General features: G+C 42.9%; 1 protein-coding gene across 1 annotated transcript in view; it reads right to left on the bottom strand.

The window, feature by feature from the left end:
• Window positions 1-20,894, bottom strand: part of LOC126195799 (15-hydroxyprostaglandin dehydrogenase [NAD(+)]-like) — a 198,411-nt gene that overhangs the window by 113,540 nt on the left and 63,977 nt on the right. The window contains exon 3 of the mRNA XM_049934435.1: window positions 3,539-3,645. Coding sequence (XP_049790392.1) covers window positions 3,539-3,645 — 107 coding nt within the window. The remainder of the gene's footprint in view (window positions 1-3,538; window positions 3,646-20,894) is intronic.

Below are 20,894 nucleotides of genomic sequence, written 5' to 3'. Positions count from 1 at the left end.
ATTTTTTGATCTGCGGAAGGCGTATGACACCACATGGAGGCATCACATCCTTGCTACGTTGCATGAGTGGGGTCTTCATGGTCGGCTCCCGGCTTTTCTTCAAACCTTTCTATTGCGCCTTCTCGCAGGGACTCTGTAATCTTGTGTCGGCTGCGCATCGGCCATACCTACCTGACGCACGGCCATCTTTTGCATCACGAGGATCCCCCCCCTGTGTCGGTGTGGGCCCCGGCTGACGGTCGCCCACATTTTATTGGAGTGTCCCCAACTGCGCACCCTCCGGCAGTCTTTTAATCTCCCGGGCACTTTGCCTTTGGTTTTATGCGACGATGCCTCCATGGCTGATGACGTTTTAAATTTTATCCGTGGTAGTCCTTTTTATGGTTCTATTTAGGGAGGTCCTGCACCTTTCCCTTTCTGTGTCTCTTGTCCTCGTGTCTCTCATATTTGGTTGCAGCTTTTAGTGTGTAGTCGGATGGTTGACTCCTTCCCTTTTTTTGTTCTCGTGGTCAGTCAACCAGTCTCCGGCCATCTTCTTTTCTTCTGTTTCTTTCTGTCTGGTGTTTATCTGTACTCTTCTTTTCTGTCGTGTTCGTTGCCTAATTTGTGTTCTTTTAGTGCCTGGGGGGAAGTCTCCTTCCCCTTGGGGTTTTACCTGCTCCGCGAATTTATGTCTCGCCTGAGCGACCTCAGTATCATGAGACATCGTGAGAGAGCAAAATGGGGTGCTCAGCGGAACTCACGGACTTCGAACGTGGTCAGGTGATTGGGTATCACTTGTGTCATACGTCTGTACGTGACATTTCCACACTCCTATATATCCCAAGGTCCACTGTTTCCGATGTGATAGTGAAGTGGAAACGTGAAGGGACATGTACAGCACAAAAGCGTACAGGCCGACCTCGTCTGTTGACTGACAGAGACCGCTGACAATTGAAGGGGGTCGTAATGTGTAATAGGCGGACATCTATCCAGACCATCACACAGGAATTCCAAACTGCATCAGGATCCACTGCAAGTACTATGACAGTTAGGCGAGAGGTGAGAAAATTTGGATTTCATGGTCGAGCGGCTGCTCATACGACACACATCAAGCCGGTAAACGCCAAACGACGCCTCGTTTGGTGTAAGAAGCATAAACGTTGGGCGATTGAACAGTGGAAAAACGTTGTGTGGAGTGACGAATCATGGTACACAATGTGGTGGTCCGATGGCAGGGTGTGGGTATGGCAAATGCCCGGTGAACGTCATCTGCCCGCGTGTGTACAGCCAATAGTAAAATTCGGTGGCGGTTGTGTTATGGTGTGGTAGTGCTTGTCATGGAGGGAGCTTGTACCCCTTGTTGCTTTGCGTGGCACTATCACAGCACAGGCCTACATTGATGTTTTAAGCACCTTCTTGCTTCCCACTGTTGATGAGCAATTCCGGGATGGCGATTGCATCTTTCAACACGATCGAGTACCTGTTCATAATGTACGGCCTGTGGCGGAGTGGTTACACGACAATAACGTCCCAGCAATGGTGTGGCCTGCACAGAGTCCTGACCTAAATCCTATAGGACACCTTCGGGATGTTTTGGAACGCCGTCTTCGTACCAGGCCTCAACGACCGACATCGATACCTCTCCTCAGTGCAGCACTCCGTGAAGAATGGGCTGCCATTCCCCAATGACTGAACGTGTAACGCCGGAAATGCATATCCTCCTATTTCCATCTATTGTACCATAATTTTTTCCTTATTTTGTTACCTGAAGATATAACATTTCTGTGTCTTTATATATTGTAATTGTTTTAATATATATAATTGGTTTGTTTTGTAAATATTATTTGTATTTAACGCTGGGTCTTGCCTAGGGAAAACTATGCTATCGAACGAATACATCGATAGGTCGTGTGAAGAACGAAAGTGTGTAGGATCTTTGGGAGTGTTAACTCTGCCGCGTGGAGCGCGGGCAGCGAGAGAGAGTCTGGTTGGAGTAGTGCGATTGAGCAGGAGTGTTGTGTGACGCTCCCGCAAGTTGCCGGGCTTTCGGGGTTTGGCAGCCTGTAATTGCGATCGACTGGCTATGGTAGTTTCTAGCACGGTGTTGCGGACGGGAAGCATTAGCTGGCACACATCAAGAGCCCGCTTCGCCTGGTGACCGTGTCGAGAAGAAGGTGCGCCAGCATCCAGCTTCTGCAACAGCGACGACCGACAGTGAGTGACTGTCGCCACCTCCTCGATCGGCGACTTCAAACCTTCAATCAACCAACAAGGAAGACTAAAAGCACGTAAAGTTTCAGAACTGTATGGCAGACCTAAGCTTTTCAAACTGTTCAAATCACAAAATTACAGCAACGTAGCATGAACCTTTGTTGCTCATTGTCCCAATTGCATTGCCAAGCAGGGTCCCTTCCTTTTCCGAAATGAACCCGAGTGTCGTTGAAATTCAAACGCCAGCATTAAAATAATATAATTCAATTTCACTGCTTTAATTTCAAAGTTCAGTTAAAGTATTCATAGCTGGCTACAATATTTAGATTACACGAGCACAAATTGAGAGTGCGAGTTTTGTTAGCATATTTTAGCTTACCTGTGACTGCAGCTCAGCTTGGTACGTACTAAATTTTACTATTGTTAATTGTTCAGAATCATTTAATTCAAGTTCAAAGTTAAATGTCTTATTTCTAAATTGCGTAGAGTCAAGTTGCTTTTGAAATGATTGTTGAGGTAGTCCAAGACTAACCGTATTTTACTGAATTTCGATGTGCTTCAGAAAGAAAGCTCACTATTAACTTCAGTCACTAAATTAACTTTCGATTTTCCAGTTTTATTAATTCTTTTGCTAAATTAAGTCAGAGTGTAGCGAAATTTATTACTTCTGACAAACTTTCAGTTTTTCACACTACACGTGTCAGCCTTCAGTTGCCACGCTTATAGTGTTAATTATATGTGTAATAACCTTTCTTTTTCAGTTACTACAGTAATTGTCCTTAGGACTGGCGACCGTAATTTCCCCCAAATCTCAAATATCTAATTACCGCTAGTTAATTGTTAACGTAACAGCCGCACATTTACTTTCTTTATTAACTTTACCCCTTTTCAAAATTAATTTCCACCAGTTTCATTTGCATTTTTCCTTTCATTTAGATGTAACCCTTTCCTCCCTCTTTACCGACAGATTAACTTCGGTGACGATTGCTTTCCCAAATTTCCATTAGGTACACGCGGTTTAATTTTTCACTGTCATTAAGGTCGATAAGTGAGGGGGAGGTTACAAACGTATACCTGCGTCAGTGGAAACTGTCATCAAGGCCAAGGGTGGGCCAACACCAAACTGAAATCCAGCGTTACCGATGGGGTAGCTTCTTGCAGCCCTTCTTTATTTCGGCTGTTTCAGCAGGTTCGTTTCCCGAAATAACCACATGGCCTGGTACCCAGTAGGAAGTGGAGCACCGTGGATTTCTCTGTCTGCTGGGTGATTCCGTCCGACGGCTGGAATGACAGGGAGCACGAAAAGAATTTCTTGAGCAAGTCAGGTAAGTGTAGTGGGACTCACCACGTTTATGCCAATCTGCAGCTCCCACTGGGCGTCGTTCAGTATGCCAGCGTAGTTGATGACGATGTCCAGACGGCCGAACTCATCATACGCCCTCGCGAACGCCTCTGGAAAACACCAGCCAGCCATGAGATAATCAGTTGTCTGCACAGAAAACGCGACAATTAGGCACAAAGAAAAGTTCAATCATACCCTTACACATCTCGCTTGTCAGTGGAAATGAAAGTTGCCCGTGATGATTTGCCGGATAATAATACGAGGGTTGCACAGAAAGAAATGCACCGCATTTTTTTCTTCAACAATTCTTTATGGAACATAATGAGAATTACACACTCGAAAGAATGGCGTTTTATCTACACACCCTATTTTTCCATGTAATCTCTTCGTCCAGCGCAAAACAAGGGCGTGTTTGCCCTGTCGGTATCAATCCTTGTCCTGGTGGCGGAGTCAGTGCTTCAATGTGTGAATCACCTCCTCATCGTCCTCAAAACTTCCACGAACGGCGTCCTTTAATGGCCCAAACAGGTGGAAGTCCGAGCGGCTAGGTCAGGGCAGCAGGGTTGGTGGGGTAACACCGTCCAACCCTATTTTGCGGTGTGTTCAGCAGTCCTCAGACTTGTGTGGGGCCGAGCGTTACCCCGTTGCAGCAAACGTCTCCTTGGTTGATGTGGAACCAAAGTTGCCAGAACCGCGTCTCGAGTTTTGTTAATGTGTTGTTATACTTCCGAATTAGTGGTAGCGCCTCTTGGCATCACATCGATGAGAATCAAACCTTCAACGTCCCCAGAACACGGTGATCATAACCTTACCGGCGGAAGCAGTTCCTTTGATTTTTTTTCTTCTGTGTGGAGTGGGAATGGCGCCATTCCATCGGTTGTTGTCTTGTTTCTGGCTCAAAATGGTGAACCCAGGTTTCATCGCCCTACATAATCCGGAACGAGAAGGCCACCCCTCAGCTTCAAAACTTTGCAACAAATAAAGACAAATGTTTTTTCTGTGCGATTTGTGATCCACTGTTAGACACTGTGGGACCTATCTTGCACACACTTCTGAATATCCGAGAGTGCTGATAATTGCATCCACACTTCCTTTGCTGACTAGCAGATGCAGCGCCAACGGCCGAGTGGTAACGCTTCTGTCCTCGCTCCAGCATGTCAGGTGTGACAGCCGTGGACGGTCTCCCCGACCGCTGCAAATCGTGGAGCTCCGCCGAACCGCCTTCTGATGACCCCCCCTCCGTGATCAGCGACTGACTGTACACTTCTGTCGACAGCAGATGCTCCATATACTTTGCACAAGCGTTTGTGAATATTCCCCACAGTTTCTTTCTCTGCAGCGAGAAATTCGATGACAGCACATTCATTGTAGCGTACACCTCCTACAAACGCCATTTAGAAACTGTCCTGCAGCTACGCCATCTGTCGGAGGGGACGAAAACTTGGCGCGCTCACTCAGGAGATTTCAGATAATACGTACGTAACGTTTCGCATTCGTAGCATCGTTTTCGTTTGAGAAAAAAAAGCGGTGCATTACTTTCTGGGCAACCCTCGTATTAGTATATGCAGGATTATGCCAAATTACCTGAAGCTTGTGCTCTCAACTTCATTATAGGATTCCAGCTATAGCGTAACATTCCTTAACTGAATAGTGTGGTGATTACTTTTATGGCTAATAATAACTTTCATCATTTTTGAACGTTGTTTCGATTTCCAGTACTCCCTCGGATTTTTATGGTGTGAGAAGGTCTGGAACGTGAGCCACTCAGCCTGATGAGGCTACGAACGAGCAAGCAACGGCACCGCCAGGGCTGGACTGGCAGCAGCAGCTGCTGGACAGACTGGCGACCAGCCCACCACGTGTCCGCTTGTCTCGTCACACGTCTCTCCTCGCACTGCCTTCCAGGCAGCGGTAGGCCCGTCGAGTGTAACGCTACATCCTCCTCCAGCATTACCTTTCTCAACAGTCTTTGTCATTACCAGCATTATTTTTAAAATTTTGAACAGGTCAATGTTAGTTGCTTTCTGGAAACTTTCACATAATTTTATACACACTGTGTTATATTTCAGGCTAAAACTTGTGAAAAGGAATTACTTTATAAAATATTTTAGTTTCGGTATTATAATCGATAAAAACTAGTTCTGAATGTACAGTTAAAATTATTTCTTTTACAAACATTTGAATTTACGAATTATTGGCACACTTAAAGTTTCTATTCCTAATTACTCAATTCTGTACAGTTTACTGTGTTTATTTCTGAATTCATTTACGAAATAATCGAAATTAAAGCTAGTAGAAATTCATTTTTTAAGAAAAATTGATACCCTTTGGAACATTGTTATTTCCGCAAAGTGTGAGAGTCGTAAGCATGCCTCTGGTGTGATCGGAGGTATTTTTGTATTTTTGTGCGAACAATGTAATTTCGGCTTTGTTAATGTGAAAAATCATACGACTGTATGATATACTAAAATTTGAGATATTATATTTACGTAAAAACAAAAATTCTGCAACAACAATCCTGAAATTTATTTAGTTCAATCCAACTGTGAGAACCTAAAATGTGATATTTTTCTGCTTCAAGAACCAGACCCCTAGACAAGAAGAATTGGAGCCAAATCAACATGACAAGCTAAGTCAACTAGAAAGTTTACTGTAATCTACGGCCCTCCCAAATCTTCATAAAGGACGTTGTGTAATGTGGACTATAAATGGGTGTACGAAAAAGGGTGGAAATTACACGGGACAGGCACGACAGGTAAGGCCTAGTTCCTGAGCGGTCCTCACGTTTACTTACCGATAAAAAGTCACCCCTCAAGAAGAAGTAAGTCCCATGAATAAAAAGAAGAAGAAAAAAGATGATATATTGTTTGTCGAGTTTCGATTTCCTTCTGCAACGCGGTGGGTTCCGCAAAACGGAAGCCGTTGCCGAATGGACTCTTTAGAGTTCACTGCATGGCAGGGTAAACTAGCCCCACGACCACAGCTGGAAGCCCTGTCGTTCTCGTTTAAGACAATAAAAAGCCTTCATAGCAGCATACAAATTTTATCATTTTATTCGTCCTAAGAACGATCATCATTAGAATGGTTAGCGAGGACAGCTAAAGTATGTCAACTACTCTGTTATCATTTTGTAGTCGTCTACTGCTTCTTCTGGAGCTGCTGAAACATTGCAGTGGACTCCACGCTATAGTTCTGAAGTGCAGCTGTATTTTTCCGTTCCATTATCGATTTCATTCCCATCCCATCTACATCTGTCACAATCCCTTTTACAGATGGCCCTTCATTCTTCTTCTTTCATCTCAGAACGTTGATGCATACGTTGCTGCCACTGCCGTCACGGTACTACTTCTTGATATTCCGTAACAGTTAGTTTAGTCCTTTCCTTACTTTTCCTAGAAAATTGCGCAGTAAAAGGACTGAACAAACATGTGGAATCTCTGCGAGAAATGTATACTTGAACATATATGCAGATGCTAGACAAGCCTGCAGGTTGCGCAGTCGTGTTTGACCACCACCAACGGCACCTGCGCAACGTGCACAGTGCTTTGCCAGTGTCAGTTGTCGTGTGTGTGGTTCTACATCATGTCGGAGCCAAGTGGATTCGAACGTGGACAAACTGCTGGTGCGCGTATGGTGGGTCCTTCGAGAGGAACGTCCTCGAATATTTACAGCGCATACAGGAAAAGGGACGAAATACCATCCGCTGAGTCGCAGTGGGCCATTGAAGAGGCCGTGAGGTAAATAAGTGAACAACGGCTGCCAAAGGCACCGCAGAACTGAATGTTCACTTGCTTTTGCTGTTGTGTGTGTGTGTTTGTGGTCGCACACGCGCATGCGCTAGTTTTAATTTTGCAACCTTACTTCACACTCAGCTCATTACATTTTAATACCGGCATTAAAGACCCTGCTGTTGAGCGCTCTTACCACCGCCACATCACTGCGAACCAAAACAACAGGAAGAGAGCTCCATAACCAGGGCTCAGAGATGTCAAACGTTGGGTCCCCAGTGTCGAGGTCGCTCTAAGGTATACTTGTCTCTTATGATCACAAATACAAGTGAAAAAACTTCGTTTCTAAAACTGAAGATGGAAAACCAGTTTCGCATCTTCGATCTCCTTATTAGAAGAAGGATCAACGTCTTAGAATCACTAAATACTGAAAGTTAATTTGCAAGACGACTAAGTAGAGCCGTTAATATCAACTTTAGGTTCTGAAGCGATGTTACCAAATTGTGTTGATTATCTTAACACCAAACACACACACACACACACACACACACAAACAAAAGTTTTTCACCACCTTTTTATTTTGAAATTTATACGAAGAAAACTGGCCCTGAATTATAATCACCCTGTATCTGCACGCGTCAGTTTTTGGTTTCTTTGTATAAAATTATATTTAATTATAAAGTTAAACTTTCTAAACGCGGTAGAAATAACCCCACTGGGCAGAATAACGTCAAATTGCAGTGGAATATTATTTGAGACGGAGAAAACGTAAGGCGGAAGAAAAAAACAGTGCGAAAATTGATCAATAGATGGCGTTGTATGTGTTATAATACGTAAATGAAAACACCTGTCATACGCACGACCCACTGAAGTTGGTATAAACACGCCGTGTACACGGCTTTTCCTCCTTTCGTGTCTGCAACGTTCGCCATGACTGACTCAAAGCAGGATCGCGCTCTGCTTGTAAAGCTGTATTACAAGTATTATGACTGTGCACACGTCGCTCTACAGAAGTTCCGGATACTGAAGGGTTTGAAAAAGGGTATTGGTCCGATGACTGCAGTGGGTCTGGAGAAAATGATTAAGAAATTCGGAAAGACGGGTTCTTTTGGTGTGCAACCTGACAGAGGGAGAAAACGAATTGATTCGAAGTCAGTGGACGCAGTGGCCACAGCAGTGCAGGAGGAGACGAGTGGTGGCGAGCAAACGCCTGGTGCACGGAGAGTTGCCCGGACACTGGACACAGCCGTGAGCACGGTGCGTAAGATCCTACCAAACATCCTCCTTTGCTATCCATTCAAGATTACCCATGTGCACGAGTTGCTTCCTGTTCACCTTCCTGCAAGAGAGACCTCTGCTTTGGAATTTCTTGCTCGTATGCAAAATGGACAATGACTGGCCGTGGAAGATTTTGTGAACAGACGAAGCCCACTTTCATGTAAAAACATATGTCAATTCTCAGAATTGTCCAATATGGGCAACGGAAAAGCCACATGTAAAGCAACCATTACCACTTCATCCTGATAAAGTGCAAAGAAGGGCAGCTCGTTTCGTGTTATCGCGCAATAGGGGTGAGAGTGTCACTGATATGATACGCGAGTCGGGATGGCAGTCATTGAAAAAAAGGCGGTTTTCTTTGCGGCGAGATCTATTTACGAAATTTCAATCATCAACTTTCCCTTCCGAATGCGAAAATATTTTGTTGGCACTCACCTACGTAGGGATAAATGATCATCATAATAAAATAAGAGAAATCAGAGCGCGAACGGAACGATTTAGGTGTTCCTTTTTCCCACGCGCCATTCGAGAGTGGAATGGTAGAGAAGTAGTATGAAAATGGTTCGATGAACCCTCTGGCAGGCACTTCAGTGTGAATTGCAGAGTAACCATGTAGATGTAGATGTAGAAAAGGTCACTGTGTATTGCAGGGTTACGGCATCATTTATCATAGGGCCATATTTTTTCTAAGACGCAGCTGCTTCCGGTCCTGTTACCTGTACCATCACTGGTAAGCGCTATGAGTGTCTTTTGGGCAACCACGTCATTCCAGCTCACCAACAGCGTGGATGTGCAGGTGGGATTATTTTTATGCAAGATGGCGCACCTCCGCACATTGCAAACCCAGTTAAGCAGCTGTTGCAACGCCATTTCGGAAATGCTAGAATTATCAGCCGCCATTTCCCTAAAACTTGGCCATCCCGATCACCTAACCTTAATCCGTGTGACTTCTGACTGTGGGGCTATCTGAAAGATGTTATGTTCGTGTTCTGATTGCAAACTTAGCTGCAATGCGCAACATATTCTGAAAGTGACCCCGGAAACACTTCGATCAGTTGTGGAACATGCTGTTTCTCGATTACAACTTGATGCAGGAAACGGTGGACAGCATATTCAACATGTTTTGCGCCAGTCACACGCAAATTAATAATCCGATTTGATTTTGATTGACGCTTTTAATGCGCTTTTTGGCCTCAGGAAAATTAAAGACCGATGTGAGTGGTGCTCTTTATGGGGTTTTTGGCCTCATGACAATTAAAAACCGATTTTTCCCATCCGATGTGATATGACCTTGCCGTTGTGGATGGGCTTACGTAACAAACAGTATCACACCTGTACACCAACGCACATTGTGTAGTACAGTTTGTTTAACGTCAAACGTACACCTTAGGGATTGTATTATTCATTTGTCATTTGTAGTCTACCACAATTAAATTATGATGCTTACAGCGCCATCTATTGTTATACTTAGTAACTATTTATTTTTCTTCTACCATACGTTTTCCCCCTTCTCCGATAACATTCTGTTGCAAATTGACGTCATTCTGACCAGTGGTGTTATTTCTACAGCGGTTCTAAAGTCTAACTTTAATTATAATCACCGTGTATATGGATTTACAATGTGGTTCAAATGGTTCTGAGCACTATGGGACTCAACTTCTAAGGTCATCAGTCCCCTAGAACTTAGAACTACTTAAACCTAACTAACCTAAGGACAGCACACACATCCATGCCCGAGGCAGAATTCGAACCTGCGACCGTAGCGGTCACGCGGTTCCACACGGTAGCGCCTAGAACCGCTCGGCCACTCCGGCCGGCGATTTGCAATGTGTTCAGGTTTGATTATGTGGCATACCATCGGTGACATCATCATGTAAGCTGTGATCCACATTGTCCCACTCTTCCATGTCGATTCTGTGTACGTCGCGCATAGCCCTTAATCGTTCTCGCTGTCAAAAACAGCTCATTTCAATCGGCCGCACATATGTTCGACTCCATTCGTATCTGGGAACACGCAGGCCACTCCATTATGCCGATTCTACCTTAGTGAACGTGCATATTCACGACCACGTGAATAAAATTACAGCAAGATGAAACTGTCACCAAAAAGTTGGCGATACGGCTGCACTGTTGGCTGCAGAGCCTCGGACAGTAACGTAGAATAGTGACGCTGCTCTCATCAATCAAGACAGGTGTACGGTAGCCCCATGTAATGCCACCCCAGAATATCACTCCACCACCACCACCGCCACCTTGTTGCACATGTGTAACTCGGTGTTGGGGGCATTCGATATTACCGGGTTGTCTCCAAACAAGTCGGCTGCAATTACCAGGGTGCAAAAAGATTCGAGTTTAGTCCGCAAACAATACCCGTCGCCAATCCTGGGGGGGGGGGGGGGGGGGGGGGGCATTCTGCATGGTTTGTTTCCCATTTGTAAAGGAGTCAGTGGTGTTGTGGCGAACGACGTGGTGCTCGCAATATTCATCAAGAGTGGAGATTCGCATAATGCAGTGGCCTTCTGACAGTCTGACAGGATACTCTGCGGATGCCAAATTCAGCTCTGGAGTACTCGGCTCAGGCTTCCTTCAGCTCAAAAGCCATATAGTTATCAATTATCGTGTGCACCTGTCCAAAGTGGATGGCCTGTTTGGTGTAAGTTTTCAACACTGCCCGTCAATTGGAAGTTGTTCCAAGACTGCACAACATCACTTTGACTCCTGTGCAGACGTCGATCAACTTGCCTTTTTGGCCGTGCGGTTCTAGGCGCTTCAGTCTGGAACCGCGTGACCGCTACAGTCGCCGGTTTGAATCCTCCCTCGGGCATGGATGTGTGTGATGTCCTTAGGTTAGTCAGGTTTAAGTAGTTCTGAGTTCTAGAGGACTAATGACCACAGATGTTAAGTCCCATAGTGCTCAGAGCCATTTGAACTTGCCTTTTTGACAAGCGTTCTAAATGTAATACGGTGAAGTGGACTCGATCATTGGTCGCGACTGTCCTTTGTGGGATGAGGGAAGTTCACTCTACTGTTTGACAGTGTTACGGCGTAAAGTCAGCGCTGGCACGCCTGTCGGGAACGACAGAAAAGAGACAGCTGTGAGAACTACATATTTATATGGATATGGTGTCTGTTCTTTCAGACATGTCTGAAAGAACAGACACCATATCCATACAAATATGTAGTTCTGGCGATACCGGCCATGACCTTCTTCTTCTGTGCGGATGCACACATATTCCCCGAACTCATACGGGACTTGGAAGAATGTCTTCCACGCGTAATGAGTGTGTTAGGGTGGGACGCTATGAATGTAGTGTGTGGACATACAAGGTGAGAATGTGGGTCTCGCGGGAGGCGGGCGCGAGATAGTCCCTGCAGTCGCACTATCATCTGTGCCCTCAGTGGCTCAGATGGATAGAGCGTGTCTCGCGGTTCTAGGCGCGCAGTCCGGAACCGTGCGACTGCTACGGTCGCAGGTTCGAATCCTGCCTCGGGCATGGATGTGTGTGATGTCCTTAGGTTAGTTAGGTTTAAGTAGTTCTAAGTTCTAGGGGACTGATGACCACAGCAGTTGAGTCCCATAGTGCTCAGAGCCATTTGCACCATTTTTGATAGAGCGTCTGCCATGTAAACAGGAGATTCCGGGTTCGCGTCCCAGTCGCGGCACACGTTGTCAACTGTCCCCATTGATATATATCAACGCCCGTGCGCAGCTGACGGTATTAATATAAAATTTCGCTGTGAGAAGTGGTCAGCCAGTCGACCTCCTCCCGGACGACAACGCAACAGTAGCGGCCCGCTAGGTGAAGGGGACATAAGCTCCACGCCCGACTGCTGGCAGGCCCACTTCGATAGCAGCTTCAACGTTAGCTACTTCGTTAGCAGACGCTTCGTAGCCTCTGTCATTAGAAATCCCTACAAAGCACAGACTTGTGTTAGTCTATTCTAAAGAAGACTTGCGACACATCTATCAAAAAGTTAAGTAATTGTCTCTTGTCTAATTGTGAAAAAGACGTATTAATACGAGTTGTTTGACTGTTTATGTAGTGGACCGAGTATGCAGGATTCCTAGACACAACAGACAGACGTCTCTGACGTGTCCCTACTGGTGCAGCACATTCACGTAGAGTGTTCTAGCCGTAGGTAGCGTTCACGGTAACTGTGTGTATGTTCCAAGTAATGTCAGGCGTGACCTTCCGATCGCTGCAATATCAGTTAGAATAGCAAAACACCTGCACGATCAATTCATTAAATCATAAATCGTTTAGTAAAACTTTGTAGAATTAAATAATAGACCTTCATAATCTGCTTTACATGCTTTAAATTGGAAAAATGAACACAAAATTTCCCCCGGCAACGTCCACACGAAAGCATTACAGTGAGATCTGTCTATTGTAAAGACTGCCCTGACACATCCAGGTAGGTACAACGGAATAGAAAACGCAGTGAAAGAAGTAGGTGAACAAACAATCTGAAAAAAAAGTACAGAAATAACTTAGAGGTTTCTGGTGACTGTAGACAGGCTATAGAGATGCAAAACACAGTAGAACTGATAGTGCTACCTGGGAGGACGGTGGAGAGATGGGGAGATGGGAAGGGTGGCCGAAGGAACGTTGATGTGCGTAAGGTATTAGGGACATTGTGGCGTAGGAAACGTAAGACATGTACCAAGGCAGGTCAAAGAGACAGGCGAACTAAAGGACTGAAATGGAAGTAAAAGTCCTCCGTCATGTAACTGGACAAAGAAGGACAAAAATTTCATCCAACACTAAACTGACATAGAAGCAGAGATTGCGAGATAATTAGAGAACGGCGAAAAAAATTAAAAGATGGGAGGAATATTTTGAAGGGAAACTGGATATCAAGCCAGCCTACACGTAGGAGATCTCAAATAAAGAGGAGAATGTAAAGTAAAGAGAAGACAATGAAAAGGGACGAAGCAACCAATAAGTGTTCAACATGTATGGAATCATCTCACAAATTATGAAAATGTGGTTGTTGTCCACAAATATCACAAACGAACGTCCCAATGTAAATAGAATTCATGACGACTGATGCCTGTGTGTGTGTGTGTGTGTGTGTGTGTGTGTGTTTGTGTGTGTGTGTGCCTGTGTATGGCCTTCAACTGTTAGGTTGTTTTAATTATGGCCTTACTAAAACTGTCAAAGGCGAATGTGCCAAAAAATTTTAAGAATTAAAAAAATCTGTTTAATTATAAACTTTCCACCCTCCCAGGTAAGCACTAAGCAATTAATACTGTAAACATGGTCAGTTTTCTGAAATCTGCTAAGACTGCTGGATAAAAGTTCAGAGCGATGGCTAAACAGCGACTCGTGGAAGTAGCCACTTATTATTCACTGAAGATATCGACTGTCCACTCAACCTGACAGCGTTCGATACTTTAGGAACTGAACTGAAAGTGAACAAAGTCTTTAGAGGCATACGTCATTTAGTCTAGAAAAACAGGAGGAAGATCAGCCTGATTCCTAGTCCCTGACTTTTTTTCAGACGTTTGAAAGTGTTAGGGAAGCTACATAATCTGAAAAGGGAAATTCAAAGTCTCCGTCTAGATATAGTAGGCGTCAGTGAAGTGAAATGGAAAGAAGACAAGGATTTGTGGTCAGATGAGTATAGGGTAATATCAACAGCAGTGGAAAATGGTATGACAGGACTAGGATTCGTTATGAATAGGAAGCTATGGCAGAGACTATGTTACCATGAATAGTTCTATGATAGGGTTGTTCTTATCAGAATCTACATCAAACCAACACCGACAACGACAGTTGAGGTATACGATAGTTGGCAAGCTGAAGGTGAAGAGATGGACGAAGTATATGAGGATATTGGAAGAGTAATGAAGTATATAAAGGGAAATGAAAATCTAATAGTCAGAGGGGACTGGAATGTTTTTGTAAGGGAAGGAGTAGAAGAAAGGTTTACAGAATGTGGGCTTGGGAGAAGGAATGAGAGAGGAGAAAGACTAATTGAGTTGTGTAATAAATTTCAGCCAGTAATAGCAATACTATGTTCAAGATCCACAGGAGGAGGATTTCAGTTGGGTCATATCATGATCAGGCAGAGATTCCGAAATCAGATACTGCATTGTAAGGTGTACCCAGAAACATATACAGACTCAGATCACAATGTAGTAGTGATGAAGAGTAGGCTGAAGTCTAAGAGGTTACTCAGATAGAATCAATACGCAAAGAAGAGAGGCAATTCTGACATTGGTAATGGAGTCAAGACTAAGGAAAAATTAAGTCACTCGTGGGATTTGTCGAACTGGACAAAGCATTCGACAATGTAAAATGGTGCAAGATGTTGAAATTCCGAGAAAAATAGGGGTAAGGTATAGGGAGAGACGGGTAATGGACAGTATGTACAAGTGCCAAGAGGGAATAATAAGAGTGGACAACGAAGAAAGAAGTGCTCGATTTAAAAAGGGTATAGGACAGGAATGTACTCTTTGAAAAAGAATTACATGATTGGCTGTATCGAATGAAAAGTGTAATGAGTACAGAATGTGGATTGAAAATAAATCGAAGAAAGGGGAAAGAGAAGTAGCAGAAATGAGAACAACGAGAAACTTAACATGTGGATTGATGGTCACGGAATGCACCAATGGCGAGGTGGCAGTGGCGGCCGAGCCTCCTGCGAGGACTCTGCCCCGCGCACGGCGGCACCCAGTTGCCTTCAGGAATCCGACCAAACGAGGATCGTCCCGGCCGTCGTGGGCTGTTTATCACGGCAACTGATGTGGGGTGTCCATTACGTCACAATGGATGACTTGGTGCGTCGAACTCACGGAACCGTGTGCAGTATCATTTGTAAGTAAGGTTTCAGCACCTCCTGTCCCGCGCCGGTTGAGTCAAAAACACAAATGGGACACAATGCGTCTATCCACGCAGTGCCACAGGTAACAAATTACGCCTCCTCCATCACAAACTTGAGTCAAACTGATACTCTACACATCTACGTAGAAACTCTGCAACTACCGTGAATTGTATGACAGACGGTAGTTAGTGCGGAATCACAGGAATCCCGTTCCTGCGGCATCCGGAGAGCGTGGGAGAGGTTCGCTTCGACGTGTCTGTCTGCGCAGTGAGTAGTCTGGTCTCGTCTTCACGGTTCCCACGGGGGCGGCTGACAGGCTTCTCCTCTGCAGTCTGTAGCCGGGCTTTCTCGTGCTAGTCTGCCGGCTAGGCTATTCAGTAGTCCCGTGATACGCTGCCGAGAGTCTGTGACCACACTCGAGCAGTATTCTAGTACGGGACGCAATAGTTTTTTCTAAATAATCTTAGTTCCTCCCGACGAACACAGCGTTTCAATAACTTAAGGGAATGCAGCCGGTTGACATCACTGACAACCGCCGACGTCAACTTCAACCAAATCGCTTCTGCACTCGGTAGAAATCGCAATTACCTGCCAATTATTTCTCAGTTTTTCATGATGCGCTTTCTTTTGTGTAGCGGCATTTTGATTCCAATTTCAGAAGATTTTTGGCTACTACTTCTTCCGATGGATATCCCTTCCCGTCCTGTTAGCTTATAGAGAGAGAGAGAGAGAAAGACAGAGATCCCGAGAAGTAGGTCTCTTTAGGAGGAATCCAGATTCCCCTGCTTAACGAGTACTTCCAGCAGATTACCCAATCTACAATAACCACTCACAAGATAGAATCTGGCACGTCAAATGACACACATACTGCACGTCATAAAGAAAGAGAAACCATTTGAAAAATTAACTTGGGACATTTCACAATTTAACATTCCTCTTCAAATCACACAGTCAATAAAAACAATCAAATAAGAGTTTGAAGTGGAGGTGTGATCTTTCAACTCCAAAATAGTTTGTGATATTCTCAATATTGGTGTAGACACATAAATCCAACATGTTTTGTAATAGTTCTGTGCAAGGGCAGACTTTTAGTGTAGGTGGAGGATCATGTATTTGTATCAGAAGAGCAACACTGTTTAAACCAGCACATGACCTCTCAGTACAATAAGTGAAAACAAACACTTCGAAAAATCGTACTTTGAATTAACATGGCTGGACAGTCAATGGTAGTGAGGATACTTTTTTCAGTAACTTAACCCAAGTTCTAGATAAAATCTCAACTACAAAATTCAACATAATTTTATGTGGAGATACAAAATAACACACAAATGCTGCAAATGAAACAGGTGGCATTCTCATAAATATCCGTCACTGTTCTGGCATGTTCCTGTTGGTCAATACTGAGACACGAGTTACTGTGATGAATGAATTGGTAATCGACTATGTGCCCACAAACATCGACAGGGAGAATTGTGATCTAGCTTTAAAAGATCTTGAGATCTTGAAATTTCAGACCATTTTTGCCAAATAATAACATTAAAATACGGTATGGAAAAAATCGTAAACTGCAGGCCTGAAAAAGGCATATCAGAAATCAACCTACAAGATTTCTCAAGAGAACTAGTAAACCAAACTTGGGATTAAGTGCATAGAGAAACCAATTTAAATATGAAATTGTGTAAATTCTCAACGTATCTAAATTGAACATTGAAAGAACATTTTCAAAAGTGCCCACATCAGTATCAATGTTCCACAAAAATAAGTGAATAATAGCAGGTACTAGAGACTCTTCACAAACACTTAAGTACCTCAGTTCTGTGAAAAAGGTTCACAATGAGTCAAAGTTCTTAAAGTTTTATCATAATTACAAAAAGATTCATAGAAATATGCCGATTGCTGCAAAAAAGTCATTTAATGACAAAACAATATACAGTTTTTCGACTAAAAGCAAAGCAATCTGGGATGTCATTAAAAAGGAAACAGGGAAAGAAGAACTAAGGCATCATAGCATACTGATAAGGGAGGGGAATAAATAAATCAGACTCACCAACTAGGAAACTATGTGAATGGGCATGTTTCAAGTATTGTAGAGAAATTACAAGAAAAATTTCCAAAAACGAATATAACGTTAGTAAATAATTACGTACAATTTACAATGATGTTATTACCAACCACAGAGCATTAAATCAATAAAATTGAACAAAACCTAAAAATAAAAAGTCATTAAGCTCAGATGAAGAACCAATGTGTATGCTGAAACAATGCATACAGAGTACACAAGCACCTTTAACAAAAGTAACAAATGAATCATTCACATCAAGGGAATTTCCAGAGAATTTAAAACAAGCAAGAAACATATTTCTGCTAAAGAAAGATAATGCAGAGGACATAAAAAGCTACTGGTCCATTTGCCTCCTCCCAATATTCTCAAAAATAATAGAATCAATTATGAAAGACAGATTACTTGAATAAATGCAATCTTTTCAGTGAATCGCTGTTTTCTGAAGTGGTAGAAGTACAGAACTGATGCTCTTGACACAGACGAGTGTGTCACAGGCATATTTTTAGATCTTTATAAATCTTTTGTTACTATTGACCATAAGATACTACCAAATCAGTGAGAAGCATTAGGAATAAGAGGTGCAGCTAATGACTGGTAGACTTGTAGAGGTAATGCATACCTCAAATCAGTTAAACTTTTAGCAAAAGAATCACCAGAAACAAAATACATGAACATAGATGTTACTCAGGCAAGCATATTAGGACTAATACCGTTCCTGACGTACATCAATGATTTTCCCAAAAAATTTTCTTTGTTGATGACAGCAATATTATAGTCACTGAGAAGACAAGAAAACTCCTGGCAGAGTAGCAAATGAAACCCTCTAGGAAGTTTAAATTTGATAAAATGAAATTGAATGTAAAAAAAAAAAAAAAAAAAAAACACAATTTATTTCAGATTGAAGAGATAAAATGACACTGTAAAATTAAACATAGATGGCATTTCAGTAGACTGTGTAATAAACCCAAAATTGCTAGGAATGAATATCCCTTCTCTGTTGATGAGGAGTGTACACAGGAACATACTTGCAAACAGAATGTCATCAGCATGTTATGCCCTTAAGAGTTCGGTTGTCGGTGTGTAACAGCGGCTGTCTTTTGGTTCCATGCTGTCCATACGTCCACTTAGTTGTTAGCTATGGGCTTCTTTTATGGGGAACAAATGTACAAAATATCTAAAATTACAGAAAAGGGCTTGTAAAAATCTGTTCAAAACGCTGGTGATTTAAAGTACACTATGCGAGTACAGTTGCCAATTAGCTGTACATGTTATATGTAACACTGATAATTACTACACAGACAGGCTCTGTCCATAACCGTGGAGCAGGATCTAGATTGTGCCAAGAAAGAATAAACCAAGAAAGAACAAACCTAGAAAGAATAAACATAAAAATCAAAATAGCATTCGTATTAATAAATAAAACTGTACAATAAATTCTCCTAAGGGGATTAAAAAAAGTCACTAAACCAAATTTATTCAAAAATTCTGTTAAAAAGACTGCTAAGCGACAGCGAAGGATTACTTAGATAACACGAAGTAAGAGCTTGGTAAAAAAATGTAATACAAAAAAGTAATAATAACAGCAAGAAAACACGTAACATTTCCCACAACTTTCACACTGTGTTTCTTACTCCTCTTTTTTTATTTTGCTAGGAAAAGTTACTCCCGAAGCTACGCAATTTATAATACCAACACCTGATATTGTTTCTGAGCTCAACATCTCACTCGATACAGAGGGATGTCGAACCAGTTTTTCAGGCTAGCAAATCGGAAGTTGCGGTACACAGCATGAAACGCAGCCCTCGTCAGCATGGTCCTGACATCAGCTGATTTTTGTGTGTAGTATTACGTTATGAAATAATCTGTGCGTAATGTGAGCAGGGACTGGGAGTGAGAAATGAATGAACAATGTTGCACTAGCCTTTTACATTACCAAAGAACTTCTTTGGAGAATAGTATTACGCGCTAGGGATAAATAGTGCTGTTTTAAACAGACTGGCCCTGGATTCGGGAGGGTGGAAGCTTCACTCTTCACCCAACCATCCTGATTTACGTCTTCCGTGGTTTCCCTAAATTACTTCAGGCAAATGCAGGGATGGTTCCTAGTATAAAGTCACGGCCGGCTATTCGTCCCATCCTTGTCAAACTTGACCCATAAGTATTTAAATGCCAGTACGTACGAATTACATTAGATCTATTTTTCTTAAATTGTATTATCAAGACCTGTCCACTATCCTTGTAAAAATGATCTGTGGATGAATAAAACTACTACTAGTGCTACGACTATATCGACGCCATTGTGTCCATAGGCGACCTGGTGACAGGTCACTGGAAGCAGCAATTCTTGAAGATAATTACCTCTCCAACTTCTTGAATCATGGCGTGAAGAAGAATTGGATGTGACAACAGGACTGATATGGTAATTGTTGAAGGGACGCAGAACGGTAGCCAGTATTTAGAAAGCATGCTAACCCCTCTTGTCATAGTCTTCATGACCAGGGTACCCAATTCTATACTGCAGCAAGATAATGCAAGGCATTGCTGTTCACATCACGAATTCCTTAGGGATGTGAAGATCCTTGACTGCCATCCCGATCACTCAATAACGTCAGCTCTGGAGTTCGTCTGGAATGCAACTAGAAGACGCAGGGGAGAGTTGTGTTGTTTCATCGAAACGACGTGGAACGAATTAGTTTACAGGATATGTGTACACGATTAGTGTTACAATTAAGAAACAAGCATTTTTTTTTTAAATCCTGCTGAGGCAACTACACATGAAAGCAAGTCTTTTTTTCTTGTTTTTGGGGGCTATCAGTTTTTAAACAGAATTTCCTCCATGGAATAGAAGGAGCTGTCCCGGAGAAACGACTTTAGTTTAGATCTAAAATTTGCTTTGCTGCCTGTCAGACATTTTATGTTACTGAGCAAAGGATCAAAGACATCTGTGGATGCATATTGAACTCCTTCCTGAGCCACTGATAGCTTTAATAATGTATGATAACGGTCATTTTTCTCTCAAATTCTGATAGATTCTTTATGGCGAATTTCATTAGCGAATATACTTCTCGTGACGGAGCAGTTTAAGTGTCAAGGTCCTTGAAGACGTCTGTAGTTGAACACCACACATTATTCCTACCTTTCGCTTTTGTGCAATGGATACTTTCTAAGTGGTGAGTTACCCCAGAAAATTATTCCATAAGACGTTATTGAGTGGAATGTCACAAGATTAATGCGTTCGTTTCCAAGAATAGCAGTTACACAAAGAGCAGTAATAGCTACATTTAATTGTTTGAGAGTCTTAGTAGAACACGCTCAGTAATGTGCACAACAGGTAATCGTACACATTCAGTATTTGAAGCTCACGGTAAACATGGCGACTTCCGATTACTGCAACCCTCTTCTGTTTCCAATAGTTAATAAACAGGAGCAAGAAGACAGTCGCAATTTTAGCTGTAGAATG

The sequence above is a fragment of the Schistocerca nitens genome, chromosome 7 (genome assembly GCF_023898315.1).
Source record: "Schistocerca nitens isolate TAMUIC-IGC-003100 chromosome 7, iqSchNite1.1, whole genome shotgun sequence".
Lineage (NCBI taxonomy): Eukaryota > Metazoa > Arthropoda > Insecta > Orthoptera > Acrididae > Schistocerca > Schistocerca nitens.
Note: the sequence above shows the minus strand (reverse complement) of the source record. Positions and strands in the feature narration are given on the sequence as shown.